General features: G+C 44.3%; 1 protein-coding gene across 5 annotated transcripts in view; it reads left to right on the top strand.

Annotated features, from left to right (window-relative positions):
- Positions 1-17210, top strand: part of tnrc6c1 (trinucleotide repeat containing adaptor 6C1) — a 42941-nt gene that overhangs the window by 12094 nt on the left and 13637 nt on the right. For 3 of the 5 annotated variants that reach the window (XM_058050380.1, XM_058050375.1, XM_058050378.1), the window contains 10 exons: positions 3140-3442; positions 10929-13466; positions 14316-14510; positions 14744-14910; positions 15000-15077; positions 15448-15666; positions 16258-16401; positions 16495-16614; positions 16744-16827; positions 16968-17208. In XM_058050380.1, coding sequence (XP_057906363.1) covers positions 3140-3442; positions 10929-13466; positions 14316-14510; positions 14744-14910; positions 15000-15077; positions 15448-15666; positions 16258-16401; positions 16495-16614; positions 16744-16827; positions 16968-17208 — 4089 coding nt within the window. Of the gene's footprint in view, positions 1-3139; positions 3443-9537; positions 9685-10928; positions 13467-14315; positions 14511-14743; positions 14911-14999; positions 15078-15447; positions 15667-16257; positions 16402-16494; positions 16615-16743; positions 16828-16967; positions 17209-17210 lie in introns of those variants that run through there. The other 2 variants (XM_058050377.1, XM_058050379.1) reach the window with 2 other exon arrangements.

Genomic DNA, 17210 nt, shown 5'->3' with positions numbered 1-17210 from the left:
CCTTAGTGTGGGCCTCAGCGTTACATAACGCTTTGTTTGTGTGTGTGTGTGTGTGTGTGTGTGTGTGTGTGTGTGCGAGTTATTCATTGCTTCACTGCATGCACTTGAAGGCTTAGCCAATGGCAGCGAGCTTGCTTCAAAAAGTGTTTATTTTAGTTTCACTGTTTATTTGATCACTACAAAGAGTATATGGAGACTATAAGCACATTCATTACACCCTGTTTACATTGTTGTTTGCCAGTGTCCTTATTATGTAATGATACGTTCAGAGGCGATTATCCGCTGTGCTCTACGCCAATAATGCATCTGACCCAGCAGTCGCTCTGTCACCCATGTGCGGATAATCCTGTTTGACCTTAGGCTGACCCTTTGACCTTGTATTTCCACATTTCCCACAAGATTTGACACTTTACTGCCATTCCAAAAGTTGTACAACATTCCAAAGTTGTTCAGCGTTCATTTACAAGTTAAGTGTGGTGTTTGCCAACCATGCGTAAAGCCCCTGCATTCCCTTAAAGATCCATTTTATAGTATTTTTCAACAAGTCTCAGAGGTCCTACAATAGTGTATTGTAAGTATGCTAACCAAAATCTAGCTGTTAACAATCTCTATGGGGAACACAATGTTTTGTGTAGCGCTTTAATGCTAATGAGTTGTATTTTTCCACGCTGTGACAGTGTGTAGCTCAAAGAAGCCACATTGTGTTCACTGTATCCACTTTTTACCTACAGTCATTATCACGGTTAATTGGCTCCAGCCCTGAGCACAAATTTCGGCAAAATGGGCTTAAATATTAAATAAATTATTCCATAAAAATGGAAAATAAAGAATATTTTAATAGGTAGAGCATAGAACACCAGTTTACAACCATCTAATGATTTTTAACATGATTAGAGCCCTTTAGTTAGCACCTAGTTGTTGATTTACAGTATGTGATGCGTTAACTGTGGATATATTGTGTTTTTGTTTCATTACACCGTAAGCAGGTGTGCCGTTTTGTTTGATAGCACCTATATATTATATAGATGGCCTCCCAGATTGGGAGACGACCACCTGAACCATGCTACCCAATAGTAGACGTGACAAGCAATAAGACATAACGGCAAGGTACTGAGCTAACGAATTAGACTTCGGTTTATTTATTCTAAACTTAAGAATAGTTTTGAAACTGGGTAAGTAAGAAGCCAAAAATGTACCACTGCCACACGGAATGAGAGCACTCATTCGGACTCATGTCAGGTAGTATATCATCAATGTAACATTACTGCCTAGTAGTGACCAGGATACCACATATTCATATTGATTTTTTTTTTTAACCCTTGTATTATGTTGAAAAAAAATTACATTGATTATGTTGCGGGTCATTTTGACCCATACTGTGTAAATCCACTCAAAACAGTCAAAAAATCAGGTGAACCAATGACAACTTTATTTTAGATCATATAAGCATTTAGAAAAGAGACATACAATACATTTTTAATACCAACACTATGTTTAAGATTATTTGAAGTTATTCCCTCTTCACAAACACTTTTTTCCATTTAACTTGCCCCATTTTCTCAGATTTTCAATGTTCAACAGTTTCAGTGTTCTCCACATGATGGACAGAATGTAACTATATGCTTTCTGCAGATTGTAATTCTTGCATTTTACACAAGAGGTACTTGTTTTACTGGCATCTTTTCCGTTTCTTTACACCTGAATCCACTGGATCCTAACCTTTTCAATGAGAGCTACAGCTGCTGGGGTTTGAGGTGACCTGGCTCACCTCTGGATCTTGGGAGTGACGAGTGCTTTGCCGAGTTCTTGCAGGAAAAGTCGACGTCGGTACAATTTGCCGGCATTCCACTGCTGGTTGATTTCAGTCCACAGGACATAGGCATTGTAAGCAGACACGTCCACAATGTTGTAGAAAATCACCAAGGGCCAACGAGCAGTCTTGCGCTGGCAACCGTATGTTGCTGTGACTTTGTCCAGATTGTCAACTCCTCCTTTGGTGGAGTTGTAGTCCAGGATCAGTTGTGGCTTCATGTCTTCTCTTGTGCTCAGAGATGCATCTGTGTGTATTGTACTCATGACAAGAACATTCTTGTTTCTCTTTGGGCAGTATGAAACAACTGTTGCTTTCTCAGTGAAAGCAAATATTGAGGAATGCAGAGGTCTGCCCTGCATCTTCAGAATTTCACTGGGAAGTTCTGGCTTATTTCTTCTGACTGTTCCCAACATAGTCAGCTTTCTCTTTAGAAGTTCATCTTCGAGGTGGTAGGATGTAAAGAAGTTTTCACATGTGATGTTATGACCTTGCAGCCCTTCACTCATCTCCAGCACCACATGCATCTTCTGATTCTTCTCAGATGCTCCTCCAGGTAGCTTTCCTGTGTTCCTTGCATATTCCATGCATCGCTAGATTTTGTACAATCTGGATCATCAATAAGATTGTCCTCAGTCTCTGGAAGATCCTCTGTCTCTGAAATCTCTTCCTCTGCATCACTAATCACAGTTCAATATCTGTGATAAAGTTTCTTCTGCTGTAAACCTTCTGGAGCTCATTTTTGGTGTGCATCTCAAAGAGATGACATGAGAACAGTGACAAGGGAGAGAAAGTTCCTCCTCTACACACACCCTGGGTCTGAATGGCTCTTCAAAGGCAATCAAAATACAAATAATTGGGCAGTCAAAATAAACTACATCAAAGAGACATGTTTTTTTCTGGATCTGAACAGCTATATACCCACATTAAAGTGTCCGGGTCAAAATGACCCGCAACATCATCTTTGTATACAAACTCAGCACAGACATACCACGACACATCAGAGTGTCCAAATTTTACACACCAGTTCATGACCCTAGATGAGGAAAAGTCACAAAATTTCATGAAGAAAAAGAAAGGATAACCAGTACTTTGGTCAACTCAAAAACTGAAACGGGTCAAATTGACCCATAACATAATACAAGGGTTAAACTAATAATAGGCCAAACACACATGAAGGAGTTTTTTTCTTCATGAACTTCTAAAGCGCCTCTTCTCTAAAAGTGGAGCAATCAAGTGAGGGAGATGATAGATTTTTCTTATGTTTGGTCCTCGTAAACACACATGATTATGAGAACATCATTAACAAGTCCATTTTTCTTTCCACAGTGCCAGACTCTGCCAGGCTCGACCCCGTCCCTTCTCTTCCCCCTACCGACCCCAGTGTCACCCCGCCACCGGTAACCCCAAGCAGTGGCGATGGCAAGCGTGCCCCCTGCGGAGGCCAGCCTCAGACCACCCCACAGACCCCGCCCCGCAGAGAGGTGCCCCCGCGCTTCCGCCAGCAGGAACACAAGCAGCTGCTGAAGAGGGGCCAGCCACTACCCCCCGGGACCCTGCCTCTCATCATCGCTGAGCCTGCAGCAGCAGTAGCCATACATCCTGCTCCCTGGTCAACCAACCTGTCTACAGGTCAGCCAACATTATTTCATAAGATTATCACTTTGGGCGTTCACATGCTGTTAAAGGCAAGCTATAATTCATTGTGCATTGGAAACCTATATGGACAGAAGTCTTGGGACACAACTCTAAGGTGTTTTTAAGGTGTAGTCCACCTAGATTATTCGCAGCAATGTTTTGCCTGACCCTTTACTGTGTTTGATGGTTCTAACTTACTTTATTATTCATTTGAACATGTGAGGCGATACTCTCCCGGGAATATGGCATGGCAGATTGAGAAAAATAAAGAAAAGTTTCTTTTGCAAACCTGCTAATGAAACAATGAATAGATTTTAGGACTAAGATTAGCAGAAAACAGCACAAAAAAGTCCCTAGAAAGTCTATTTCTAGCCTAATTCAACCATTTTAAGCATATTACAAACATGAGGCATTCAAAAGATGCATATACATACATTTATGTTTCTGATATGTAGTATTGTACACATGGTCACTCGGTCATATTACATTGATGAGACAATAGCCACTGCAGGATGTATTTGGTGTGACTCTCCCAATGCTAATGTCATATTATGTCTTATTTAGGTCTTAGACGACTCATTTTATGTCTACTATATACTAGGATAATGTGAGTGTAGAGGTGACTATAGGGGTGTTATTTGATGTCTCGAGTGCTCTAATAATAACAATAATAACAAATGTATTTAGAAGGTGGTGAACAGGTTTTCTATACTCTGTATGTCTGTACTCTCTCACTGTGCCACACTTTAAAAACCCCTTGTCAAGATCCCGTATTTCCCCTAAAATGTAAATTGTTAGCTTACCAAGACATTTTGGATAATTATCCGCTTACAGCTATGGGGAAAAATTGGGTCTAATGTGGTCAATAAAGGCCCAAAATCATCCAAACGCATCTCAGAAGAGTCTGAAGCTATAATAACTGCAACACGGGGATGGCTAAGCACCATGTTCCATATTTCCCATGTGCCCAAAATTTATTGACAAAGAGCATATAAACGTATAACATGTAAACATCTTTTTTTTTTTTTGCTGTGAACACTGATGTGTAGAAGAGTGTGTAGTCACCTGTGTGTCCGACTGCTGTTTATTTTTACTCTGTCTGGCTGGGAATTAGAAATGGGAATCGAGGAATCCAGAGGATGAAAATGGAGTGTAAACACAGCTGGCATAACAGTATGTGATTGTGTATTTTTCCTTCCGGAGTCACCCAGTGAAGCTTATTCTCAGGCATTTTCTGTCGTCTCTGAAGTATCATGTCTTCTTTATAAGAGAATGAAGTGAACGCAGCGCTATCTCCATGGCAATGAGACGTCTATCCCACATCTTTCTATTTCCTTCTCCTCCTTTTCATTGTCCTCCTACACTTTGCTGACTGTTTCCTGTTTTGTTTTTTGCGAGAGGAGGAGAAGCAATACAGAGCTAGCTAGTTGGCTGGGCACCTCAGTGGGGCCGGGCTTGGCATCACTAGAAAGGCGACGGAAAAGAGATCGGTGGAGGGAGCGAGCATGGCAGAGGTCCAGTGCTGTGGGCTGGAGTGACTCATGGCTTACGGTAAAAGCTACTGCTTCTCTCCTCCCCTCTTCAGCAAGTCTCCGGTTCTCCTTTCACTCGCCGTGTTGACTGACTCGCTGTCAGTGAAGTGGCTGGATGTATGAGGACATGGAGGGGAGGCAGTATTGAATTTGTGTTTATTGTACTGTAACTTTCTTATCAAGTGCTTCCACTAGTTGAGTTCCCATTCCTTTGATGCAGCATTCACTGGAATGATTAAGCTTTAAATGCATCCTGATGTCCTATTTTCATCAAGAGGCGAAAAATCAAAGTGAACCAAAATGTGCCACTACAAACCATCTAAGCGTGTTTATTCTGCATATACAAATCACCGGGTGAAGGAACCTAAATCCAGAACCTGGTGCTGTTCTTTGTTGTCCACATCTTTCATACAGATTTTTCTGTTTACTTGTAATTTGTCTAAGAATGTAGCATTATGCATAGACTGCTTGTGACACTCCCTAGCTTGTTGGACTGGGTTGCCCAAAAGCAAGTGGACCGTATTTTCTTATTTAGGTTGTGTATTTGCTCAACTGCAGATAGTACCAGGCTTTCTTTAGGTACCTAATTTCACAGTACCTAATTCTTTTTAAAGGGACCCTAACTTGCTGATGTCAGGGGCTTTTAAAATGATATTGTATTCCATGGGGCAATATAGTAAGAATTGCAAGTATTTTAATAAAATGGCCTCACAGCTAGGAGACCTGAGTTCAGTTCCACCCTCTGCCATCTCTGTGTGGAGTTTGCATGTTCTCCTCGTGCATGCGTGGGTTTTCTCCCACATTCCAAAAACATGCTAGGCTAATTGGTGACTCCAAATTGTCCATAGGTATGAATGTGAGTGTGAATGGTTGTTTGTCTATATGTGGCCTGTGATTGGCTGGCGACCAGTCCAGGGTGTACCCCACCTCTCGCCTGAAGACAACTGGGAAGGGCTCCAGCACCCCCCGTGACCCTCGTGAGACCAAGCGGTAGAAAATGAATGAATGAACTTCATAAATCTCAAGTTGTGTGCAGAGTAAATCTACTTTCTTCTCCTGTTGGCCAACATATTCTGATTCTGCAGCCTCCTCCACAACCGCGCCTACCTTGTTGCAATTGGTCAGGGGTCAAATTATTATCGGCTCCCATGTTCAAAAGCTCAGAGCTGCATGCAGCTTTTTTTTTTTTTTTTTTAGGACTCAGCGCCCAGTTCTTCATACGATCATAGTTATTCTTCATTGATCGTTTGTGTAATGATTATAAAACTTTCAGGAGATCTGTATTACATGTATGTAATGTCATTTAAATTCCAATGCTGCTTTATCAATGTTTCTGGAATAGCCATGTTGCCCTTTAGGATTCCTCTTGTACCTTTGCAGTGGCTCATGTCTCTGAAAAACCCAGCTTCTTTTGTGGAGAGCAGTAATGTCATGGGTAATATGCTTTCCATTACTCTATTCTTACAACAGCAGCGATATTGTCTGCCGAATGAAGGCCTGTCCCTGCTTTTTATTTCCCCAATTCATTCACTGACCAATTCATTCACCATTTGACCTCATCTCCCTTTCATCTAACTCTTACCTTGCCCTATATTTCGTTGTGCAGCCACATGCTGGCTCTTTTGAAAAGTCAGGCTGATTATCTTGGCTTGGATGTCCACATGTGCATGTATGTCAGCTACGGTTCTACAGCACAAGAGAGTGCACAGTATTTGTCTGCTTTGCTAGTTAAAAGTGAATAACAGGCTTTTGCTGGCAACAACAAAAATAGAGAGCGTGTGTGTGCCGGATAGACTGGATGTGCTCTGCTGATGACACAAAAAAGTGCGTAGGGGATTCCCTTTTAGAGGCCTTGTGATGTGATTAAACATCAACTCTCCTCTGAGCACAAATCTCCAGTGTTTTATTTCCTTCTATCACATTTTCTGCGCCATAAGCGTTCATGCACCTCCGCCTCCGTTGTTGCTAACATCACAGCCTGCATGTATTGTAGCTAGCCTGAGGCAGGCGGGATTAGTCCACACTACATGTATGTCTGTCAGCATTTCCCATTATTTTAGCGGGCTCGCTGTGTTACCGTTCGTTTTGGCTTGCTCGCCATATCCCAAGGCTCTTTCATGGCAAGAAGGCGTGTGAGAGTGAGTTATTTAAAGACTGGCATGTTTGGAGAAAGCCCTTGACCTGGTTTATCCTTTCAGGGAAGGAGGAGGGGCTATGTGGCTATGTGGAAAACATGACAACATGCATGGGAACTTTAGAAAATGCAAGCCTCTAGCCTCTGGCAGTCTTTTAAAATGAAAGCGTAGGAGTTAATTGAGTAATTTTATCTATTGATCGTCGTGGTGTAGTGGTTAGCGTTCTGGCCTTTGGAGTGGACACCCGGGGTTCAAATCTCCACTAGTAAGCGTCATCAAGGATCAAGTGGATGCGGATCAAGATCCGCTGTGGCAACTCCGTAATCAGGGAAATGCCGAAAGAAACAAACAAACATACAGTTAATTCAGATGGCACACAACACACCTCCAAACACCTTCTCTGCCAATTTCGGGTCAACAATTGTAATTAAATAATATTTTTCTCAGCAGACACGGAGAAGACCAGTAATATAATAATATTATATAATAATCATTGTATTACATTACCATGAACCCTAAGATTCAAACTTAGCTTGCATGTGCCAAGCGCCACCATGGATACCCACTGCACCAACCAGCCACTTGAATATAATTGAAGGGAACTAATTCTAGAATTTAAGTTGTAAATGCATTTCAGTGTTTCTGGTAGTTTAGGCCAGCAGAGAAGGCTTTGCTGACCCTGACTGCGCACCACTGAAAAGCTGAAGAAGATGAAATGTTGATACTAATAATAACACAAAGCTTTGTCTTTAGAGCTCTTTTTAGCCTCTTTAGAAAATTAATATCAAAATGGCCCCAAGAGGGGGGTGGAGTATTTTTTCTTCGAGGTCGGCAGGTCAGCAAAAGGGATGCTTTATGCTATCATAAGAGTTTTATTTGTCAGCTTTTATGGAGATGTTTAATTTTTGTCACCCCGTTGTTTGGTCTCGCTTGAAATCTTCCTTTTAAATTTTACTGTCTGCAATAATGTAAACATTAGGGTAGTTTTCACTGGCTTGGCCAAGAAATGCATTAATTGATTTGAAGTACTTTTCTCTAAAGATAATTAACACAATAATTACTTGTGCACATAATAATTGTGTGCATAAACTGAGTAATATGACAGTGAAAATAGCTACATAGCATTCATTATAAATCAAACATTACAGATAAAATTAGAGAGAAATTAAAAGGATTATGCCTATTACAACACAGCCGAAATCAAGGCAGCATATTAAAACGCTTTCAGAAATGGGCACAATTCATCACCAAATAGATTGACAAACCAACTTGGAGAAAACACACATTTCTGTCGTGGAGGTCTTGACACACTTTTTTTTTCCGCCAAAGCCCAAGCACGAATCAGGAGCGGTCTTCATGTCAGCTGACTGATGTACTACGACGTGTACACTACAGAAAATTGGGAAATACTTAACATTTGGTAAAATATGCAAATATTTTGACTAACAATAGGGCAATGATATATTTTTGCAAAACCATGATTAATGTGAAGCTATGAAATTCCAATCACAAAGTGGCGAGGGATGACTGTTCCGTCACGTTTTGACAGCAACATCATGCTCGTTTAGCCTAATCTCTGAAGACAAAACACAATAATCAAACATTTGGAGCCGACTGACAGTTGGCAGAGCTTCTGGCTTTATTTTAAGATGTGTTGCAAAGCCTGCGTTTTTACTGAGATGTTCTATTTGGACATGTTCTCAGACTTGATGCTTATAAACAGGCTCTATCAACCCGGGCTTCACTCGGCCATAACCCACCCCACCCTCCACCCCCTTTATTGCTTCTCTTAATTCACAACATGTCATCCTCTGCTGTGACACCTTGACACTGAGGATGTCCAGGTTCAGCAGCACTGGGACCAGATTCTTATTACCTTGCCACCACCTGCTTATGTAGCCTTCACTGTCTAATGATCTTAATTAACACTGAATAGATACATTCTGTTACCATGATGGTTTTGTGTGCGGTTCGTCCTGCACTCTCCTGTGCTACTTTTGGCTTTTTGTTGTGGGAGGGGTGCTCATTGTCTATGAAGCGGTCTTGGCTAAATATTTAGTGGCATTTAGTGAAAGGTTAAAGGACCCAAGAGCCCCACTTTGTTTTGTTTTGCCTCATTCCGTTTGAGTGCATAAGTGCGTAGTTGTTAGCGCTCCATCCGCCACCTACCAACAATACTGCTCCACATTACTTCAGCACTCACATCCCCTCCCCCAGCCTGCCTTCTTTTAGGGCTTGCATTTCCACTGAGGGGAGAGTATCCGTCGTCAGGATAGGAATAGAGCATGATATAAATAAAGCCGGGGGGGGGGGGCAATAGATTGAGGTGGCGAGACCCAGCCAAATCAGTATCGGTGGGAGGGATGGAGCATAAGGGGTGAGGAAGGAAGGGAGGGGTGGAGAGGGGGGTTGTCTCATGCCTCGCAAGAGCTGTGCAACTTCTTGGCAGCATTTCAGAGAGGAGCCTCAGAAGCTTGGTGAGCCAAGCAGACATATTGAGACAAGGATGGTTGCTGTGTCGCACAAAACCTAGCTCTTTGCAGGATGGTCGGGAGGCACCTCTCCACAGGTATTTCATGGAAACGGGGCAGATCATCCGCTGTCCTTTTCCTTCCTCCATTCCTACGCTGTTTTGGTTTTGTATTTTTGGCTTGCATGTACGCACGTTAACAAGGTAAAGCTGCAGCAACAGTGCATTGAGGACATGCACGTCTGCTTTGGGTATGTCGTAGCGTCTGAGATATGCATGCTTTTACATGGTGCAGTGAAAGACAGCAGCTCGGAGGCTTTTTGGCTTGAATTCAGGACTGAGAAAATGGCGGTCCTGCTCCTCTCAGTGGAGTGACGCTACAGAAAGACTGTGCTGTGTATCAGAAACACAGTGCCCTCTTTTCCCCCCTCACGCTCATGCTGCTGCGTTCTCTCTCTCTCTCTCTCCCTACTTTAGTTTGCAAGAAGTAAGCTGGAATTGAAGCAATGCTCTGTGCAATGTGATTGCTTCCTAAATGTAGCTGTGAAAGCTTCTCTTTGCGTGCAAGCCGAACCTGCAAGAAAAAAAAGGCCATGTAAACAGTTGCAGCAGCCACAGTTGAAATCAGTGATGATGTGGCGTCGGGTTGATCAGTGCATCAAACATAACCGCTAAACTTGCTTATTTCAAATCAAAAAGAGTATTGCAACTGCAGGAAGCTTGTTTCAGAAGGCTTCAGGAGAAAATGATTGCTTTCAGATGCAGTTGTACACGCAGATAGATGTGTGTTGATACAGTCTTGCATCATTCCAATTGGACATGACTGCACTGCCTTGCTGGTAGATAGAGGTCTGCTTTGTGGCTTGTGTCATTGATCCTGTTTCAGAATGCATTTGTGTGATAATTTGTCAACCGGTGATGACCTAGAAGGAGACAGTGCAGTGCATGCTCATCTGCTTTTAGTGTAGTGTTGTCATCTCAGTTGTCGATGATGTGAATTTACCTCTATATCGTAAAGAGTCAATTGTGTTTGCAGTTGGCATTTACAAAACCAATCAAACAGTTCATTTTTTATAGTCTGCATTCACAACGTTACATCATTCACATTTTGTCATGTCTGGAAGAAAATAATCCCGTATTTGCATTCATTCATTTATTTGTTTGTGATCAATGTTGTTCCATATGAGTTTAAGTAATTGTTTTTGTTTCATTCATAGAGCTCCTTAAGAATAAAAGTAGACTCCCTGCATGTTGCCATAGTATTTCCAGCTCTCTGTGGGCGTGATGACGATGACATTCTTCTAATGCATATTTTCCTGTTCTTTTTATTTCCTCCTATGCAGAACTGCCTCCACAGAGCAGCCAGGGAGCCCAATATGATAATCCCCTCTGGGGACACCTGCCAGCCGACAGAAGTGCCACAACTGCTGCAACTTCCTCTAATACAAGTTGCGGTGATCAACTGATCGTTGTCCAGGAGGACACGGAGGCTTGGCCTTCTATTACTCTTAGCCAGAAGGCCCCTCAAGAAGGATGCGCTTTGGAGACTGACCCTGGTCATCTGACCAGCAGCAGTAGCACTTGTAGTACTAGTAGTAACGGTAGTAGTTGTAGTAGTAGTAGTAGTAATAATAGTAATAATAGTGGTTGGTATTGTAGTACGAGTATGGCCACTGGGGCCAATAGCCAGACTGGCCACTTTCCTATCAACCACCTAAGCAGTAAGTCCAACACTGGACTCAGCCCTGCCAATCATACTGGAACCAACATGCACTCAAGCCAGGTTGCAGCCAATCGAAGCTGGGGTTCTGGGTCTGGACCTTCCAACTGCCCCTCTCAGTCCTCAGTGGGCAGTGAAGGAAAAAATGACAGTCCGGCAGGAGGAGGCAGCAGCAGAGGCTGGGCCTCTTCATCATCCTCCAACACCAACTGTAACTTGAACTTGAACCCCAATGCTAACCCATCTGCCTGGCCTGTGTTGGGCCATGATGGTGGTGGCACGGGGGCAGGCAGCTCAGGGGGAGCCAATATCATTTCACCTCCTCAACTGACACCCAACTTCTGTAATCCCACTGGCCCCCCACCATCCCAAACCAGCACTTATACTGGAGCCAACACTAACAGTAACTCCTCGGGTATTGGCAGTGCCTGGGGAGGCATAATGACCTCTGATGCATCGGAGCCACATCCCTCCCCATCCACAAATGTGTCTTTCAGTTCAGAACCTCAAAACCTTAAAACTGATGGACCAAATCATGTGAATAAGCAGGAACAACCTAGCCCCATCCACCACATGCCTGGTTGGGGTAGTGCATCTGCAGGCCTGGGTTCAGTGGGTCAACAGCCATCAGGGGGCAAGCAAATCAATGGAGAAGATAGTACATCTGCGTGGGGTATGGGTGGCGACTCAAAGGCACCTTCATCTAAGGACTTCTCTGGCTGGGGCCATGGAGCAGGTGGCTCAGGAAATCCTGGAGGCTGGAGTGAACAGTCCAGCGGAGACTGGGGCAAGAAGCACACTGAGGAGGCCCAGGGAGGCTGGGATGGCCCCAGCTCTCCTCCCCATGACACACAGCCTAGTTCTTGGAGTAGAGCTTTGAGCACAACCGGTGCCAGTGAAGGAAGTAGTGACAGCATGGAAGGGCATCCGAGGTCCAAACACCATTCATCAAGAGATACTCCCGCTCCTCCGTTGCCTGCCCAGGATCTAGACCCCAGGGTGTTGTGTAATACTGGCTGGGGACAGACCCCTGTACGCCAGCACACATCTTGGGACATGGACAATACTAAAACCAATAATGACATTGCCGCTGAATCCTGGGACTCTCCAACTGTTCCAAGCGATGCCCAGGGGCCCTCCAGTACTATCATGGGTCCCCCTCAAAGAACTGACTCTGGGAGCAAAAATGAGGTGCCTGCTTCTCAGGGAGCTTCCGGTTGGGCAGGAAACATGGCTCCTACTAACCAACCCAGCTCTGGTTGGGGAGATCCATCCAACAACATTAAGCCCCTAAGTGGTCCTGGTGGCTGGGGGAATCCACCAAAAGCAGGGCCCACCTCCAGTATGCCCAAGAATAGTGGTCAATCTTGGGGAGAGGAGAAGTCGACAGGGTGGGATGATTCTCACAGCAAACCAACATGCCAGAGCTGGGGAGAGCAACCCAAAGCATCCCACAGCAGCTGGGGCAATAGCGGTGGGAGCAATTCTGCAAATGACTGGGGAGAACCAGAAGAGAGCAAAAAGAATCCAGCCAATTCCACCTGGGAAGGAGAAACAGGGGGCTGGAAAGAAACTCCTCGAGGCTGGGGGATGCCTCCTTCAGGCCCAGCGATGTCCGGGGCTGGAGGAAATGGGGGCTGGGGAGAGCCTGTTAGTCAGCGTCCCAGTGGTGCTCCTCAGGGCTGGGTAGGCAAATCTCAGGATGGGCCCAGTGGGAACACCGGAGCGGTCATGGGCTCTTGGGGTGGCTCCAACTCTGTCAAGCAGGGCGCTGGATGGAGTGGAGGCAAGCCGGAGTCCTCAGCTGAACCTACAGGGTGGGAAGAACCATCTCCACCCTCAATCCGACGGAAGATGGAGATCGATGATGGGACCTCCGCTTGGGGTGATCCTAATACCTACAACAAATCAGTCAACCTTTGGGACAGGAACAATCCAGGAATGTCCCAAGCGAAAGCTCCGACTGGAGGCAATAACCCAACGGGCCCCAACAGTAGCCATCCCCATAATCCACACAATCACGTTTATCAAGGACCACCTGCAGCTTTACAGAATCATACCCAAAATTCCCCAAACCCAGGTCCCACCAGTGGGCCCATGGATCCTGTTGTGCAGCACCAGTCAGGGTCATCCCACAACCGGGGTACCCTGATGACGCAAGGTAAGACAACATTTTCCCAGTTGCTCTTATTTAACCGTTTAAAGTAAATGTGTCAAACAAGCAAGCTTGTTAGGTAGTTGGCATAGGTCACTGTTAAGCTCCAAGCTGTTGATGTACTAAAAGGTAATATCTTGACCTTGCTTGACCTTTCTGGATTTACATCTAATTAGCCATCCAAATGAGATAAAGCAGTGCAGTCTTTGAGGGTGGCTCCGCTTGTTACGCAGCACTGAGCATGTCTGGCACTTCACATGGCGTAACCTTAGGGGTAGCCAAAGGAAGCGTAAGAATGGTGTTTACAAAAGTGCCTCGTAGAAAAAGAAAATTGCCACAAACAGTTTGAGGCCGATCGGAAGTGTGTGATTATGTGGGGCTGCCATCTGTCAACGGTTGAAGAGAAAGCACCGGCACAGCTGCCCCCTGCTGTTTCACACTTGACCCTGCATGCTGATTCCATAGTGCCTCAGCCAATTGCACGCTGCATGAATGTATAGCTCATCACTGCTAGTAATTGTGCTCACGCTACTGTTTGTATATTAACTGTAATTTGGGAGCAGCAATGAGGTCTCATCCTGGACTAAACTGTGCTTGGCATTGCCAAAAGACCCGCAGACAGTGCCTCACCTATTCATGCCAAGACTGACCAGGCTCGTGCCAATTCTTAAATGGCCATCTTCCCCTTCTGTTAGGCCATCCTACTAAGCCAAGCACAGGTTTTAGCTCCCTGTGTGACTGCGAGTAATTAGGTTTATGGTCTTTCATATTGATTGAGATACCAAAACTAGGATAACAAAATGTAAACAAATACATCTGCCTGTTTACAAGCTATTGTCTTCTAATGCCCACCAGGTTGGGGAGAACTACCCAGCTCACATGCAAAATCTGAAAGCTCATGGGGAGAAAATACACCTTCGCCAGTCAGCGTGGACAACGGGACATCTGCCTGGGGGAAGCCAACTGGGGCTTCCACAGGCTGGGGTGACAGCAACTCAGACAACTACAGCAGGGGCAACCCAGCAATGACATCTGCATCGTGCAAACCTGGTAACTAATATATCAACCTATTTTTGAAGAATTCCTGTACTGTGTTCTTCCCACTGAGAGCTGAAGCATTTTCTCAAGATGAGTCAAGGACACAGTATAGTCCTGGTGAAGTGTATTATTTTTCACACATCTATCCTGACCCCTAGTGGTCAACACATGTTCTAGCGTTTTATATAGTCACTCCAAAAAACACTTGCCCTTTTTAATATCATTTGTCTGGTGCACCCATCCAGCCCCCAAACCTATGCAAGACGGATGGGGAGGCGTAGGTGATGAGTTGATGCTTTCTGGAGGTCAGTGGGATGCCGAGGATGGAGACATGTGGAATAGCACAGCCTCTCCGGAGAGCAACTCCTCCACAAACTCATGGGGGAACACATCCAAAAAGGTTCCACAGAAGGTAGAAAAAGCAGGATGTGGTACTAAGATGAAGCAAAAATTTGTATTTTTGTGATGTTTTTTAAATATTTTTCATGCTTTATCTCTTAGGTGAAGATGCCAGGGAAGCCGGAAGATGCCTGGATTATGAATCGTCTCATTAAGCAGCTGACAGACATGGGCTTCCCGGTGTGTTAATATATATATATATGTATTTTTTTTTCTTCCCCATAAACATTTTGGGTTTTTTTAAGATTTGCCAGTACATATATTAAAGTAGTAGTAGTACATTTATAAGGAAGCAATGACACGCATGAACAGGATGAATGCGTCAGAACAATATTTTTTCAGTTTGCAGTTGAAATGGTTTGAGTGTGTATTATAATGCATGGGAAAACTCACAAGATGTCCTGTGGGATACTTTGTGGTCATCTACAACCATGCATTACTAGGTTTTATTTTAAAAGTAACATTTTGGGACGATAGAGTTGAAAATAGAAGTAGGGTTGTTCATTGGTCTGTGAGTCAGTTAGTGATGCATTTCTCATGTGTTCGCCAGAGGGATCCAGCAGAAGAGGCCTTGAAGAGCAACAACATGAACCTGGACCAGGCCATGAGTGCCCTGCTGGAGAAGAAGACTGAACTGGACAAGCGGGGGATGGGGATCACTGGCCACGACTACAACAATGGGCTCATACACAAACCTATGAGCTGCCCTCGGCCTCCACTTCTCTCCAAAGAACCCTCAGCGGACCCCCGTTCACCCTTCATGGATAAAGTGAGTCTGCAAAACATCCCTGGTTTCTCCTGGGATTTTTTTTTGAAGCTGCGGTGGTAAGCTGCATGGGAGGCACACTGCTGCCACTGTCTTGTTTTCACAGGCTTGAAAGGCATTCATTAACTTTATCTGCCTTTTTTTCGGTCTTTTATTCCTCATTTAATCAACAGTGCCAACAGGCGGTGCATGTTTTTATAAATAAAGTGCACTGAAATGTTTTAATGATATTTGATAAAGATTTTTTATTTCAAACTAATCGTGGGACTGCCGCCGCTGTGTTGTGCTGCTGGTGCGTCTGCAATTTTGTTTTTGTTTGTTTTGTTTGTTTGTATTATGACAAATCATTTTTTATGACGTAATTATTTATTTAATTAATTCTTTAACCAGCAGAACATGAATGGAGAACATTTATTAATCCATTTGTTGGTTGAGTGAGAGGCCTGATAAAAGTAAAAGTGGTTACAGATTTTGCCCAGATAAATGCTAGCATGTCAGCCCTATTTAATGTATGCTTCAGAGTGTATTGGAACAAAGATGCTGCGAATTGTAGTTTTCTCATATGTGTGTTAATAACGCTCATTGTCTTTCCAGCAGATGCAGAGTGGAATGTTTGGTGGTGGTGGAGCAGCACAAGCCCGGGCCATGTCTCAGCCGCCTCCTCAGCCACCAGTGCCGCCTCTCAGCTCCTCTCAGCCTAGTCTACGTGCTCAAGTGCCTCAGTTTCACTCCCCTCAGGTACACATGCAGATAAAAACTACACATCACCCAAGACTGCTAACTTTGACACATTAGCACGCTGCATTCACACAAAAACTGTAATGTTTTCAGGTTCAAGCACAGCTCTTACAGTTTGCAGCAAAAAACATTGGTCTGAATCCTGCACTTTTAACCTCACCAATAAACCCTCAACATATGACCCTTCTGAATCAACTCTACCAGCTGCAACTGGTGAGTCAATTTTATTGACTGCATGTGTACCCTTTGTGTGAATTAAATGCTTAAAGAAGCGACAATGACCAAATTCAGACAAATATTCTTATCTTTGACCCTCACACTGTGCATATGCCTCATTTGCAGGCCTACCAGCGTTTACAAATTCAGCAGCAGATGTTACAGGCGCAGCGCAACGTTTCTGGACCCATTCGACAACAAGAGCAGCAAGTATGCTCACACTTTACTTTTCACTCCTCATTCTGCTAATGTTTTTCACACAAAAAGTGTAAAACAACCCAGATTGTTTAGTTCTTACATGCAAGACAACTACAAGTACAAGCTTTTCTGTACCCTTCCTGTCATTGCAGGTTGCACGTACAATCAATAACATGCAGCAACAGATCCAACAGCACCAGCGTCAGCTGGCCCAGGCTCTGCTTATGAAGCAGCAGCAACAGCAGCCTCCCCATTCCCACTCGGGCCTACATCCTGGTGGGACCAAATCCACCCTGGATTCCTTTTCAGGGCACCCCCAGGCTTCAGGCCTCCCTGACCTGCAGACCAAAGAGCCGCAGTCATCTCCCAACTCCTATAGCCCCTATTCTCTCTGT

Source organism: Doryrhamphus excisus, chromosome 15, assembly GCF_030265055.1.
Source record: "Doryrhamphus excisus isolate RoL2022-K1 chromosome 15, RoL_Dexc_1.0, whole genome shotgun sequence".
In the NCBI taxonomy this organism is placed as follows: Eukaryota; Metazoa; Chordata; class Actinopteri; order Syngnathiformes; family Syngnathidae; genus Doryrhamphus; species Doryrhamphus excisus.
This window is presented reverse-complemented; position numbering and strand designations above follow the sequence as displayed.